This window comes from Plectropomus leopardus, chromosome 5 (assembly GCF_008729295.1).
Source record: "Plectropomus leopardus isolate mb chromosome 5, YSFRI_Pleo_2.0, whole genome shotgun sequence".
In the NCBI taxonomy this organism is placed as follows: domain Eukaryota; kingdom Metazoa; phylum Chordata; class Actinopteri; order Perciformes; family Serranidae; genus Plectropomus; species Plectropomus leopardus.
In genome coordinates, this window is record NC_056467.1 from 6,254,663 (window position 1) to 6,269,744 (window position 15,082).

At 38.1% G+C, this 15,082-nt stretch overlaps 1 protein-coding gene across 2 annotated transcripts; it reads left to right on the forward strand.

Annotated features, from left to right (window-relative positions):
• Nucleotides 1-454: 454 nt before the first annotated feature.
• coq8b (coenzyme Q8B) lies at nt 455-14,371 on the forward strand. Of its 2 annotated transcripts, none has more exons than XM_042486525.1 (16): nt 455-536; nt 1,909-2,090; nt 2,292-2,448; nt 2,699-2,904; nt 3,519-3,585; nt 5,275-5,349; nt 5,760-5,879; nt 5,997-6,082; nt 7,105-7,245; nt 7,329-7,410; nt 9,566-9,659; nt 10,235-10,376; nt 11,658-11,765; nt 11,905-11,970; nt 12,290-12,376; nt 13,085-14,371. In XM_042486525.1, coding segments are annotated over exons 1-16 (1,920 nt in total). In that variant the 5' UTR covers nt 455-535; the 3' UTR covers nt 13,391-14,371. The 2 variants fall into 2 exon arrangements, with proteins under 2 accessions (XP_042342459.1, XP_042342460.1); XM_042486526.1 differs by having other exon boundaries at nt 2,298-2,448.
• The last annotated feature ends 711 nt before the right edge of the window (nt 14,372-15,082 follow it).

The following is a 15,082-nucleotide window of genomic DNA, read 5'->3' on the forward strand; positions in this document are numbered from 1 at the left end:
AAAAAAACACATATCAAATTTGGTATCAATGACAAACTACTCTGACTATTCAAAAAAAAAAAAGAAAAGGTACAACATGCAGACAATGTAACAAACACTCTGAACATAATGTGTACAGTGTAGCTGAAATGTGTACCTGTAACTGTGCTTAGGCAACATCAGCAGTCCACCTCTCGGGTTTGGTAACAGTGCCTTGTTGCACGTGCATGAAGGCATCCTCCAAAACGACGACACCCCCTTAATTCTCATAAGCCGCTATTACATTTAAAGCCCGCCTTATATTGACTGTGATTGGACTAACAGTTTTCATTCAGACGTCCATCATCGTGTGTTCTGCACTACTATTGGTCAATGAACACACAGCTCCTCCCTTCAGATTTGGGTTCCGCCTATTTATCAAAACTCGGATTGTGGTTGGTGCGCGGTCAAGTCAGTCAATTTTTAACTTCCGTGTGTCAAGTCGTTGCAAAACAGACAACCGTGTAGCGGTGGAAGAGGACAGTCACAGAAGGAAGGATAAAACAGCTTCAGGAAAAGTGAGTCACTTAATTTGTTAAAAACCAACATTTTTCATTTAATTATATATCTTTTTTATGTGGAAGATTAAAAAAAACGTGTATAAATGTTTGACTGTAGCGAGCTTGTGATTTCAAGCTTCACTCAGCAGCTAACGTTACACAATATGGTTGACACTAAGTGATACAGGAGCCAGCTAATGAGCTGCTTAATGTAGCCAAGAGTATGTGGTTGCTGTTTTTTTAAGTCTGTAAATGTGTTATAAAACTGTATTTACTAGATTGGAGGTCAATAGTGCGCCGCTACTGTATGCGACACGTGTTCATGACACATTAGCATGTGTTGACATGTGTAGCAAATCATATTCAAGGTTATAGCGGGTCAATAACATAACAAATGTGTGTCTTTACATTGATCTGTCACATTACAAATACCTTCAAAACTATGTTGTAAATATTAGCTTATTTGGGTTGAAAGGTGTGGTGGGTGTGTCTGGTACTTTGTGTACTTTTTCTTTTCTTTTATTTGTATTTTCAGAGTATTGCATAAATTAATGGCATTGCCATTTATTTTTATTTATGATTACAAAAAAATTATAGTAATACACTTTTAATATGATTAAAACTATTTTCTAAGCCAGCATTACATCAATACTCCTTATTCTGTTGTTGTTTTTTCCTTTTTAAACCATAGTGTAGTATATTTTGAAAAGCAAATAAAACAATATAAAGTAATACAAGACAAAATATCTGTATATTTATATATGTATGTATATACATGTACATACACTCCCACATGCATATGCATACATATGTTCACCCACATGTACGCATATGTACATATAAGCACATATTCATCTATATATGCATACTTTCACATATTAAGGAAAACAAATGAGTAAGTTAAAAAATAAATAGATATGCAATAAAAGACAATTTAAAGTAAATAAAAGGACAATCATTTATATATATTTATAATAATAATAATATATAAAAATATGCAAAAGATAGATCAAAAAAACTAACAACAGAATGAATAAATAAAAATAAATGAAATAAAATTTAAAAAAGGAGATTATTAGAACCTGCTTTTATTGAAAAGAACAGGGATGTATGAACAGCAACACACACACACACACACACACACACACACATAATGAAAAATTCTAAATAAACATAATGATAATTAAAAATATTTTTTGAGGATAATGCAGTTAGATCACCAAACATGTCATTTTATTTTTATTATACAGTTTAAAGGAGGACAATCGGTCATATCTGTGGCATTGGTTTAAGAGTTTTTGTTAAGTGTACTTTTTAAAAAACTGTCACTCCTGTCATCTTACACCGTGTAACTTGACTCCCTCCTCTCTCTTCACCTCTCTGCATGCAGTGATGCTGTCAGAAGTCCTGCAGATGCTGCGGGGGGCAGGTAAAGTGGGGTCTGCCCTGGTCACCACCCAAGGAGAACAGCTCCGATTAATGGCCTGTAACTCCTCCATGGGAGCAGGGGTGAAAGCTGCTCAGGATGTGGTGGAAGGACTGGTGGGCACCTTTATGGGCGGCAGCAGTGCGGTAATGATTAGACCCTGAATCCTTTACTTTGGGCTCTGGGAACTTGTACTGGGCATTTAACATTATTTGCACATTAAATGATAAACTCATTCATTAAAAGATTAATTCATTGATAATAAAAACAACAGATAAATGCAGCTCAAGTTCTATTTACATATAGCAAAGATTTAGCTGAATGACTTAACTCCTCTGTTTCTGTAGCAACAGTCAATAAAGGAGGATGAGTTTCCGGATGCCGAAGGCTGGGAGCACATGGACCCTGATGAGGCAGCTAAGTGGGCTGTAGGGTCAGACTTCCCTCCTGATGCTCCGGAGCAAAGTCACACAGAAGCTGGAGCTGCAGCAGAGATGCCAGCAGGTATTGTTAATATGAACTAAGTATGTGACACCAAAAGATTTTTTTTTTTGCATAACTATATCTTAATGCCACTGGCCCTTTTTCAGTGTTGAAAACATTGTGAATCAATATGAACACAAATTATCAAGTATAAAATATACACTTTTTAGAAAACATGTCCAAGTCATTAGATTATCTTATTATTTCCACTTTGATTATGCTAACTTTTTAAAAAGTATATTCAATAAACATTGCCCTCTCCTCTTTTTAGGAGTTCCTCCCTCCGCAGGGGGCTCTCCTTCAGGGGCAGGCTGGCCAGGACAAAGCGCTCGCTTCCTCCACACATCCCCAGGTCTCCAGCGGTACTACTACCAGACCAGGTCTGTCCATGACACGGTGGTGGCCAGACTCACACCAGAGGACATCAAGAAAGCGAGAGAGGCCAAGCAAGCTCTGGTCAAACCTGTCAAACAGAAGGTTAGTTTAAAAACTTAATCTGCAGCCTAACTTTGATATAAAAGCAAATTAATTATTGCCGATAATGTATGTATGAAGCTCTATGAAGCTGTTACCACCTGTAAAGCCCACCATTGAGAATATTTATTTTTAATTCTTTATTGTCTAATTTTATGGATTATTTTGATGAGCGTGGTAGTATCTAAAAAAAGAAAGATCCTGTAATGAGGAGATGGTCATTGTGTGACTTTACATTTGTACATTTTATCTTGTCATATGAGTGATTGTTCAAATAAGGAAGATGATGACTTGGGTAAAGCAACATGCGTAATAAATGGATTATAAATTAAGCATTAATTAAGCAAGTATTTATACAAGTACAAGTTATAATGGAGATTATCTCCCTTTGTGGTGATGTACTCTGTCTCCTATACACACATGTTGAGTAAATACACAGTAGTTATAGACTTTATTTTGAGTAGACTCATGTTATGTAATGTGTGTCTATAGACGGTATGTTGACCTTTGTGACATAGTTCAAGGTTATTTTGTTTCTGTTTAAGCGTCTAATCAAAAACCCCATTAGGAATGATTTTGAATACATTTTTTTTGTTGTTTTCTGTGTGTTTCCTCAGTTGAGTGAACGTGCCAAAGAGAGGAAGGTCCCAGCCACAAGAATCAGCAGGCTGGTTAATTTTGGAGGTGAGAACAAAATACTTTTTTATACGTTTTTTTTCCCCTTGTTGCTAATGTCATAGTTGGCAAGACAGAATTTCCTTACACTGTTGTCAAAGGAGGAATGATTAACTTAAATAACACACTATTTGATACCATGCTAGAAATAAAGGGCACAGCCAGCAGTAATATAACTCACAGTGCAGCTATAAAACATTTCAAGACCTCCCATGTGATGACAGTTGTCACGAGACAAATCTACAGGACAGTGTTTTATTGTTATACCAATACTGATAGTGCAATAAAAATATCTCAAGTTGAGGGCAGTGACATTACTCACAACTTTACACCTGCTGTAGTATGTAACAAATGTACAAACACCTCTGTACTGTGAGCTGTGTTGTTCAGTGTTGCTTTGTGAAAAACCTTATAGCTAAATATGATGGTATGGAGTCTGAATGTATTGCCTCAAATTAGTTTGAAGGTTTTTGCCAAAACAAATTCCTAAATTCCTAAATTCCTACTATTACGTGCTCCTCGGATGGTCCCATGTCCCAAGTTGGGAAGTTATTCCCCCGGACTTCAGTGTATTCACAGACATATGTTATAATGTGGAAACAACACATTAAAACTTACATGCTACAAAAAAAACGTGTTTTATTGCTCATAGCATTTAAACAACACATTGATCATAGTTTGACACTTAATATGACAAAATGATTTTATACCAGACTTGTTTCTGCAAAACATCTAACATATTGCCTTACTTAAATAATGCTAATAAATAACTTTTCTAAATAATTTAGGTCGCTCTACTTGGACACAATATGCGAATTAATAAAAAATTAATTACATCTTTGTCCACCATCGTTCTGCATATAAGATGTGAACTCTGCAACTTGTGTACCAGTTTTTCCAACTTGAGGGGGCATTTATGGGAATTTTCACAGTTTGGAAATAATTTTCTACTTACTCTAATACTACAGGAATGTGCGAAGGAGGAGAAATCATTTCTTAAATGCGTCGCAGTTCTGTTTTGAAAAGGTGTGTCAGTGCATAAAAATTAAAAACTTAATGTAGAAACGAATTCTGGACATAATGACCTCATGTGACAATGTTATAAAACCAGGCTGTACGTTCCTCATAACGGAATCAGTTGAACACTTATAGGTAATGGAAACAGAAATGTGCGCTGTCTTAAAGTTGAGGCTTGGTCTTGAAATTAGGTTCGGGTGGCTGTGCGTGAGCAACCGTAGACAGTTTAAAAGCTAGCATATGGAGGCATTTTGAAATCTATGATGCTGAATGGAAAACAGACTTGGTCAACAGCCTCTCTGTATGCAGGTAAATTAATCTGTTCATTTTCATTATGGATTGTGACATATGTTGTATTAAAAGTGGCAAGTAGTGTCACAGTGAGAAAATCATGTATAGAAATCACAAATATAGTGATTTTTGCATTATGATCACATCGTAGTGCTCTGAATCAATTGTGCAGTGGCTAATTCCCACCCCTAATACATATTATTGTTTTATATTTTTTAACTTGCAGTATTTTTCAAGTGTAAGATTTTTTTTTAAATAAGACATGAAATATTACTTTTCTACTGGTAGCAGCAGTATAGCAGAAGCTGTGTCATATGAGTGCTTCCCTCAAGCATCACTTAAGTGGCTCTAAATCTAAAAATCACTTGTGTCTCCGTCTCTCTGATGCAGGACTGGCAGTAGGACTCGGGATTGGTACCATTGCAGAAGTGGCAAAAAAGTCTTTGGGAGGCAAACAAAAAGAAGGTAAAGATATTCTTCTCCAATGTGCTCCTCCCATCATGTAAAAGAGCTTCTGGTCCAGTGCACGCTCGGCAGATCCAGCAGACAGATGGACAGCTGGTCGGCCCCAGAGAAGTTTCTCATGTATCAGCACCTGCTAGGCTCTGGACAGACATTAAATCAAAGCTATTAACAAGAACTAAGACAGGCTTTAATATGCACTGAATGAGCAGTGTTTAATGATGTATCACTAACCCCGTTTTTATATGCTGCTTTCTACAGTTGGCTAGTGAGGGCTGGAGCTTAATTATTTACATGCTGTAGTTTAAAGATATTGGCTAAGACTAATTACTCTTTGTTTGTGCTATTGTACTTGGTGCACGTTGTGCTTTGTATCACTGCTAATAATCCTGTGTGTGCTGTCTGTTCTGCAGAGATGAATGCCCTGTTAGACTCTCCGATCCTGTCAGAGGCCAATGCTGAGAGAATAGTCAACACGCTGTGCAAGGTCCGAGGGGCCGCACTAAAGATCGGACAGATGTTCAGCCTTCAAGGTACAAACTGTAACATCAGCGCAAAATAATTTTCAGATGTCCTCACAATCACAGAGGATTTCTTTTTAGGGAAAATGTTTTTCTTTTCTGACAATTTCTCATCATGTTTCTCTATAGACAATAACTTCATCAATCCCCAGCTGCAGAGGATCTTTGAGAGGGTCCGGCAGAGCGCAGACTTCATGCCCACCTGGCAGATGAGTGTAAGCCCAAAAATGCCCCTAAAACATTGTCATCTTGTGGACTAGGAGTAAATAATGTCCGGAAAGTGCTGCAAAGTGTGTTGATGAGATATCGCAGAGGATGGTTTGACCAAGTAAGTTTTAATCACAGGGGCAACTTTATGTTTGCAGGTTAGATTTCAAAGTTCAGATTTATTTTTATGCCTCCACGCTGGTGATTGCCATGACCGGAGGAATAATGTTTCTGGGTTATCCGTCCGTCTCATTTTCTTGAACAAGATATCTAAGGTATGCCTTGAGGGAATTTCTTCAAATTTGGCACTAACGCACACTTAGACTCAACGATGACCTGATAAGATTTTGGTGGTCAAAAATCAAAGGTCAAAGTCACTATGACCTCCCACCCATCTCATTTTCATGAGTGCAACATCTCAAGAAAACTTTGCAAATGGCGACTTAAAGTCAGGATGAACTAATCAGAATTTGGTGGTGAAAGGTCAACGCCACTCTGACCTTGCATCCGTCGCATTTACACGAATGTGATATCTTAAAAAGGTCTTTAGGAAATTTCCTCAAATTTGGCACAAATGTCCATGTGGACTCAGCAATTACCCGATTAGATTTTCGTAGTCGAACGTCATAGGTCAAGGTCACAGTGAGCTCTCAAAACATGCCTTTGGCCATAACTCAAGAATTCATATGCTAATTATGACAGATTCTAACAAAAAGGATGAACCCTCAACTTTACCGAGACATCATAATGTTCTGCAAAAACACTTTTCTGAACCTCCGTCAGCCTCATAAATCAGGAACAGACGGGAAGACATTTGGTCAGATGCTGAATTGATGAAGCCAATTTTGAGCGCCCACCTTGAAACCGTTCTGATTGTTTAGATCTTCTGTGCGTCCGGTGGGAAGTTACTTGTGTGAAGCACGCATGTTTCCAGACATTGGTGTAAGCTGTAACTGCACTTTGAGGTGGTAATTCGAGTTTAAAGCTTTCCTCAGAGTAAGAACTTTTTCTGTGTGGGTCTGATGTGTAGAAAGTTCTGGAGGAGGAACTGGGGCCCGGCTGGCGAGATAAGCTATCGTCCTTTGAAGACAAACCGTTTGCTGCAGCTTCCATCGGCCAGGTGCATCATGGGGTTTTAAAAGATGGAAGAGAGATCGCAATGAAGATCCAGGTATTCATACACACTCTTTCTGTCTCCTTCGCTACTTCTGTCAGTCTCTGTCCTCACTGATTTTGTCTGTTATTTCCTCCCAGTACCCTGGAGTGGCAGAGAGCATCCACAGTGACATAAACAACCTGATGTCAGTCCTAAAAATGAGCGTGGTCCTGCCAGAAGGTAACTGCAACATTAATATTCATTTTAGTGTAACGTCATATATTGAGGATAAGAAATGCAAATTCTGCGATTTTCTTACTCAAAAAAGCTGGAGATTTCAACTCATTTTCTGTCATCGTCTTTGACATTTCCCCATCGTTATGTTGGGAGGTGACTGTAGATTGTTCTCCCATTGATAAATTTCTGTTCTCTTTCATTCCAGCATTTCCACTATGGCAGTAGACCGTTAGGTGGTGCTATAGTTGCAGGTTAAAAGAGGTGACACAGTTGCTGCTGAGTGACAGTGATGATGAGAGCATCATTTCAGTTTTTCTTCATTGTGATGGCACTTTTTGAAATTGACAGTTTACTTTTTGAAAATGAGTCACACAAAGCTTTTAACAGAACACAAAATGGCACAAAGGACACATTTTGTTTGTGAAATAACATGGCCTTCTCAAAACTCATACATCATATGAGTACATACATCTATCAAAATCAAACATACAGAACATACAATCAGCGCTGAATTGTATGATTTTCTCATTTATTTAATCATGCATGAGGACATGGAAAATCAGCTGTTAATATCAAGCTATGCAGCCATCACTTCAACATTCGTGCAGCACCCTCAGAGTTAAATCAGTCATGCTATACTTCAGGTGTTACTATAAAACGTGTGTACAGCAAAGCATTGTAAATCTGTTTTTGTCACACTAAATAGAACTGTAGATAATGTTGTTAACAGGGACGCGACAACACCATTTATATTTTATTTGTTTTACTATGGATAAAATGGCTAAAAAGATTCTCACACAATATATGTACACGATATCTAATGTGGCAAAATAACTACAAAATGTAACTATTTTGCCACATTAGATATCGTGTACATACTGCAAGAAATCAAAATGACAGGGTTTAATCCATTAACCTCTTATTAGGTTGAGAACTCATTAGTAATTTGTGCACAGAGCTCTCACAGGTTTTGGCAATATTTAGACTCAAGAGAGCAGTCTCCAAAAAAATCTACACAGACACAGTTATTCTCTGTCTCTCTTTGGGAAGGGTGTTAATTGTAGGACTGTAATAAATGTCTTTTTATTTATTTATTTATTTTTACATTTGAAGCTTCTATCGAAGTGTTTTAATTAAGCTTCAAATGTTTGTTGTCATAAAGAAAATCCCCAGGTGAATTAAGTGATTCACTGGATTAAATGAGTTAGTGTTTTTTTTCTTAAATGAATGTAACTCATCTAAATGTAATTTTTTTAGAGCCTAAATAGATCTTTTTCATTTTTTTTGTTTTTGTGGTTATATAAATGTGATTTATGGTGTCAGACTGCTGCAGTAACCCCGTTGGTACAGGTGCATACGCCTTTTTGTTGTTGTAAGCACGGGACAGTTTTTTGACTGCAGTAAAAATTTTGTTCTACAAATGCTCAGCACCGAGAAATATGGATTGAAGCAGAATATTTCATTATCTGAAAGCATGTTGTGAATTTTGGAAATGATTACATCTATTTTTTTTCAAGAAATGCTATCAAATAAAAAAAATATAATTAATATTATAAAGAAAATATTTGGATTACAAGAGTTAGAAACAACTTTACGCTGCCACCACTGGAATCCTGTTTTAGCAATCCTATAATACTAATCATAATAGTGTAACATTTATCTGCAACTGTGCAGAAATACTGGGTTGAAACAGTATGAAAAGAACATTATGACATTATGAATGAAACTCTGAACTATTATGTACAGCCCAAGTTAACTGTTTTGAAAAGTGTGTTAAAACTCAAAGAAAATTCTGTGAAAGCAATAAAAACATAATTAAAAATCGGAGAGGACTCTTGCTATGCAAAGAAGGTGTGAGCGCTGGATTAAATTGAACTATAATTTGCCTAATGTGTGTAAGCAATCAAACGAAAATTGCAAAAGATTTTAATTGTTTCCTTTTTATGCCCAATCCTACACTCTTCAGTCAAAAACAAACTACTTACATGAATATTGATTACGAACTTGTTGTTGTTTTGTTTTTTCTTTCCAATGTAGTTTACACAATCACAGTCCCACCGACAATACGAGAATTGTTTTCACGCTTTGCTCATTTGCAGAGACCCTGGTGTTGTGTTTAGAGATGACAGTCTGTATGTCTCTGTTTATTTGTCTGCAGGTCTGTTTGCAGACAGCAGCTTAGAGGTTCTTCAGAGGGAGCTGGCCTGGGAGTGTGACTACAAGAGAGAAGCCGAGTGTGCAAAGAAGTTCAGGTAGGTTTGTGGCGCATTGAACCATAAAGCCTCCTACAATGAAGCCCACCAGTGAGCCGTTACACACCATTTAACTGCACAGACACCACACCAAGTCAGCTTTAAAGATACAGGATGGTTATTCTATTATGAGACTGTTCACTTAATATTTCTTCCTGCTGCAAAACTGCATATATATTGCAGATAAACTCTATGTTGCTCTCCATTGAAGTTATTTTAGATTTTATTCAAAATCAGTCTATTCCTTTTATATGTTGGGTCTGATGAAAATGCATAGCTTACTTTTAGGTTCTTTACTAAAGATTTATTTTTTTCCCATTTATTTTTATTAATTTCTATAGATTGAGAAGTACTCTCTCTCTTAATATTTTTGTGATTGTGATGAATTTCTATGTAGCACATTTAATTTACTCTTAATGTTAACTCACAATATTTAATCACTGTTAATTGTCTGTATTTGCACATTTTCTAATTGATTTGACGTTTATTCTACATATTCTGCAAATGCACAAACTGCTTGTCACAAATGGCTTGTCTTTACTTTTTTTTTTTGATCACTTGTCTCTGGCTTGCAGGTCCATGCTGGAGGGAAACGAGTATTTCCAAATCCCTGAGGTGATCGATGAGCTGTCCGGCCGCAGGGTGCTGGCCATGGAGCTGGTTCAAGGAGTCCCACTGGACCGCTGCGTAGACCTGGACCAGGAGACCAGGAATGAGGTACGGGTTGACTTAACGGACACATGGTCTTACAAATGACTGTAGCAGAAGGTTCTTGAAGCACCCTAATTAAATATCGGGCCTCATTCACCAATCGTTTTTAAGAGGACATAAGAAAAGTAGATACACTCAAGGGCACACTTAAGCACTTTTTTTCTGAAATGTTTGCACAAAATAATTGATGTTTTTTCACAGTTCTGCAGTTGTTCAAATTACAATGAATTTATATTACAATAGTACTTTATCATATTTGTTTGTCATTTTCAATATTTTAAATAAGCACTATGGTCTTCACATCAGTCAGGTCAATGGGAAACTTGCCTAATAATAACAACAGTAATTAGTAATTGAACATGTTACAAAATATATCTTTATATGTCCTAGTGATGCTACTAAATATGACAGCTTGATTGGCGTTCTCTTTCTGCAAAGGAACCTCCACTTCAGAACTGTTAAACTTTCTTGTTTTTTTTTTTGTTCTTGTCCTTGTTATTGTTCTTCTTGTTCTTCTTCCTCGTCTATTTGTGAGTGTGGAAATGCTGCATGTTAAGAACACGCCGTGAACCTGATGTACACTTTTGTTTGGACATTTCTTAAGCAAAAAAAAAAAAACAAGAAAATAACTTGGATATATAATATAATATATTCATATATTGGTGAGGCCCATTGTTATTGTATTACATGTAGGTGGTGATGGTTAATTTATTTCTAATTCACCAAAGTCATATCTGATGAGGAAATGAGGTGTGATAATCCACCTTTAAGTTATAAAAGTGCTGGTCAGAAAGAACACTGAAAAGAAAGGAAGTTTAAATAAGGACCATAGTGAGACTGCTACATAGACAATAAGTGGCTGAAAGACCTCGAATTGAAAGAGCTGACGCCCTATGACAAGAAGGAGCAGCTCTGATCCTTCACCCTGGACTTGTGTTGATTTTTTACCCCTTGTTAGTAATAGGAAGCACAGAGTAGATCACTTTTATTTGTAATATCCATGCAGAACTGGGGGCAGAACTGAGCTGATACATTACTCATTAATTCTCACAGAAACATGTTACTGGCTGGTAAATTATACAGCAGGACCTCAAATAGTGCAGCAGTGAAAATTTGGCACCGTGAAAATGCGCATTTAACAGTTGAGACTCATGCACACGGAGCATGACCTACAGTAATGCAGGATCTTTTGACATCGTGAGTGTGTGGCAGTGCCCTGCACCAGAGCTCTAGCATGAAGAAATGAACAGCATTAAACATGACCCGCTCTTCTCCTCCCGTCTCCAGATCTGTTTCAAGATCCTTCAGTTGTGTCTCCGGGAGCTGTTTGAGTTCAGATTCATGCAGACGGATCCAAACTGGGCCAACTTCTTCTACAACTCTGACACCAACAAGGTGACAGAAATCTGACATTGAAGATTTAAATGACAAGTTAAACACAGAAATAGATGCGGTGGTGATAAAATATTTAATTGCTCAAAAACCAAAACATTATTTATGCAGCAGATGCATAAAACTCTCGTTTTGTCTGTAGGTTGTTCTGTTGGACTTTGGAGCGTGCAGAGGCTACCCAGAATCCTTCACAGATGACTACATACAGGTATGATGAATCTAAAATTATAAGACACCCACCAGTGGCCCACACAACATGATTTATGCAGCAAGATTTCTGTGAATAATTAAGCACCAGGGTCTTTGGCTAAATTTGAGGAAAAATAAAACAGTCATACACAATCACATGCATTTGCACGCACTCCTACAGGCAGCTACTTCAATCTAAAATGGAGCTCTTAAAATAAACATGATCACCACATCCATATCATTGTTTGATCTGTGTGTGTGCGTGTGTCTGTGCGTTTGCGTGCGTGTGTCTGTGTGTGTCTGTGTGTGTCTGTGTGTGTCTGTGTGTGTGTGTTCAGGTGGTGTATGCAGCCTCTGTGGGTGATCGAGCCACAGTTCTTTCCAAATCGAAGGACCTGAAATTCCTGACAGGCTTCGAGACCAAGGTAAGATATTTTGGTCTGTGCTGCTGTGCTCATTTATTTTTGATGTGGTTTATCCTCCTCTGTCTCTTGTCCATTCATTTGTGTCTTTTCCTACCTCAGTCTCACTCCCTCTGCTGTGTTTTCACAGTAGTAAGAGTGCATAATCCTCCTACTTCTAAACATTTTTGTCATATGTTTGCCAAAGAGGTTGTGCTTTCAGTCCTGTATTTACCTTGTTAATGTCAGGAGAAGTGAGTACATTTTTCAGTTTTTCAGTGTTGGCCAAACAATGCACTGTATGCTCTCTAAATGTCATCCAGTTTTGTCTTTGTGGGTGTTTTTCTTTTTATATGACATCTTTACAAGGGTAGGGTACAGTTTACAAAATAACAATCTCAGTACAATACGGGTACTCTTTCAGTGATGCCAATACCAATGGATATCTTAATTTAATACCTTTTTTCCTACTTTATTGAATACCCATCATGTCAACTGAAGCGTCAAATGCCATTAGATACTATAGGTGTTTAGGTGTAGGTGGTTGGAACGTTTTGGTGGCATCTCTGCACGCTGAACTGCTAACTCTGTCAAATCCACCATGCTCAATTTTAGCACACCACAGACTGTATGGATTGTAGCTCCATAATTGCAGCACCATAAGTCTATGGAAATATTATATTGGTAATTATGCACGTAGTCATTTTAATGCCTCTCCACGCTCCTTACCAGGCCTTTGAGGACGCCCACGTTGAGGCGGTGATGATCCTGGGGGAAGCCTTTGCATGTGAGGAGCCCTTCGACTTTGGCACCCAGAGCACCACCCAGCGCATCCAGAGCCTCATCCCCGTCATGCTACGCCACCGTCTCACCCCTCCACCGGAGGAGTCGTACTCCCTCCACCGCAAGATGGCCGGCTCCTTCCTCATCTGCTCCAAACTGAAGGCACGCATTTCGTGCAAGGACATGTTCTTGGATGTGTACAATGCCTACAACGAGAGGAGGCAGGCGCAGCAGGCAGCACAGGCCGCTGCTTAGATGCTCAGGGACATGAACCCTAACCCTAACCCGCCAAAATACGCAGAGGACTTTTTCCAGAGTGGGCTGCTGAGTAAAGAGACAGAGAATATGGAGCAGAGGAACTGGATGACACTTACCTAAGACTGTACATCATGTCAATATGTAACTGACTATGGAAACATGCTCTAATGAGGGACCATGAGTGTGCTTGATTTTCTGTGCTACAGTTGGCTGATCCCACCCAACATGTCACTTTTGACTCATCGAGCCTTGACTAACTCAGTCATGTACAGACATAAATACTGCATAAACTATGACATGGAATGGGAGTACTTTGGAAATGATGGGAATGTTGTGCCATAAGAAATATATGTTGAGGCCCAAACGGATATATTATTGATTAGACCTCTTATATTAACCAATGAGAAGATTATATATTGAATTTTGATGTGCGTGTGTGATCACATCAGTCCAATGGTTACATCTCTCTGTCACAACTAACACACTACATAATGCTGCTGTAAATGTAAGTGTGCTGTTTCCCTCCCTGTTGACGGTTAATCAATTAATTCTGCCTCCTGCTCACTTTCAGATCAAGGTCCACCAAATTTCCAGGAAAATGGGTGTCTTCTGTCTTAAGGACACATGATAAGCCTTGCATTTCTTAGCTGATGCTGCCAAGGGCTCTCTTATTTCAGGGAGAACTTGATGCAAATTAAGTTTTAGAGTCTGCTAGAAGTTAGTAATGGCCTTGCATTGTAAAGTATATCTGATTGAAAGGTCCGGTGTGTAGGATTTAAGGGCATCTATGGGCAGAAACTGTATTAGATTATTTATAACTATGTTTATTAGTTTATAATCACCTGAAAATAAGAAATTAGGGCTGGCCCTTGAAAGTTGGGCTTGTATTTTTCCCCTTGCAGAGTATTTTTGCTGCAGAGTGAGTGCTCTTGACTTTCACGCTACTCTTTAGTACAGCGAGTTGCGGACATGCAGGCAGCGGCACAGAGGAGAAGAGAGGAGAGACATTCTGCTTAGAAATGGTGAATTTACAGCTCACAGCAGCTTCATGTGATACAGTCTCTGGCTTTTGTTTATTATCTAGTGTCTGCAAAAAATGTTGCACATTTACGATCCTTTGTGAATGCAGTTAGCACGTCTACTGTTTTACGTGCATGTCACTGTCACACTAAATTTGCCGTGGAGCATGCTCAAACTTCAAAACAAATCATCGAGTATTCGTATTAAACAGTCACATCTGATTCATCTGGGTTGGGTACAGCCTCATTAGAATTGTAGTTTTTGTTTCCTTAAAATGAGCAGTTATATCTACCCAAGGAGCAAATCCTTTTCCATGGAGTCCTCCATTTTTGTATACAGTAGCTCAGAATGGACAAACCAGACACTGGCTCTAGATAATTTCATACGCATTTTCATATTTTTTGCAAAGGCCACCGTAGTTCTCTTTCACGCTTGGCACATGGGGAAGTTTCAGTTCTGTGACCTGACCACTAGATGTCACTGAATCCCACACACTGGACCTTTAAAACTCCATAATGTGAAATGTTTCTGCTGTTTTTTTCATGTTCAAACACTTCTTAATGACAGAGATGTGTTTTGTAACCAAAGGCAGTGTGCTGTGCTTTTTTTGTAAAAAAAAAAAAAAAGAAATAAAGATTTATGTGTATCACAAATTCAGCTTCATTGGCA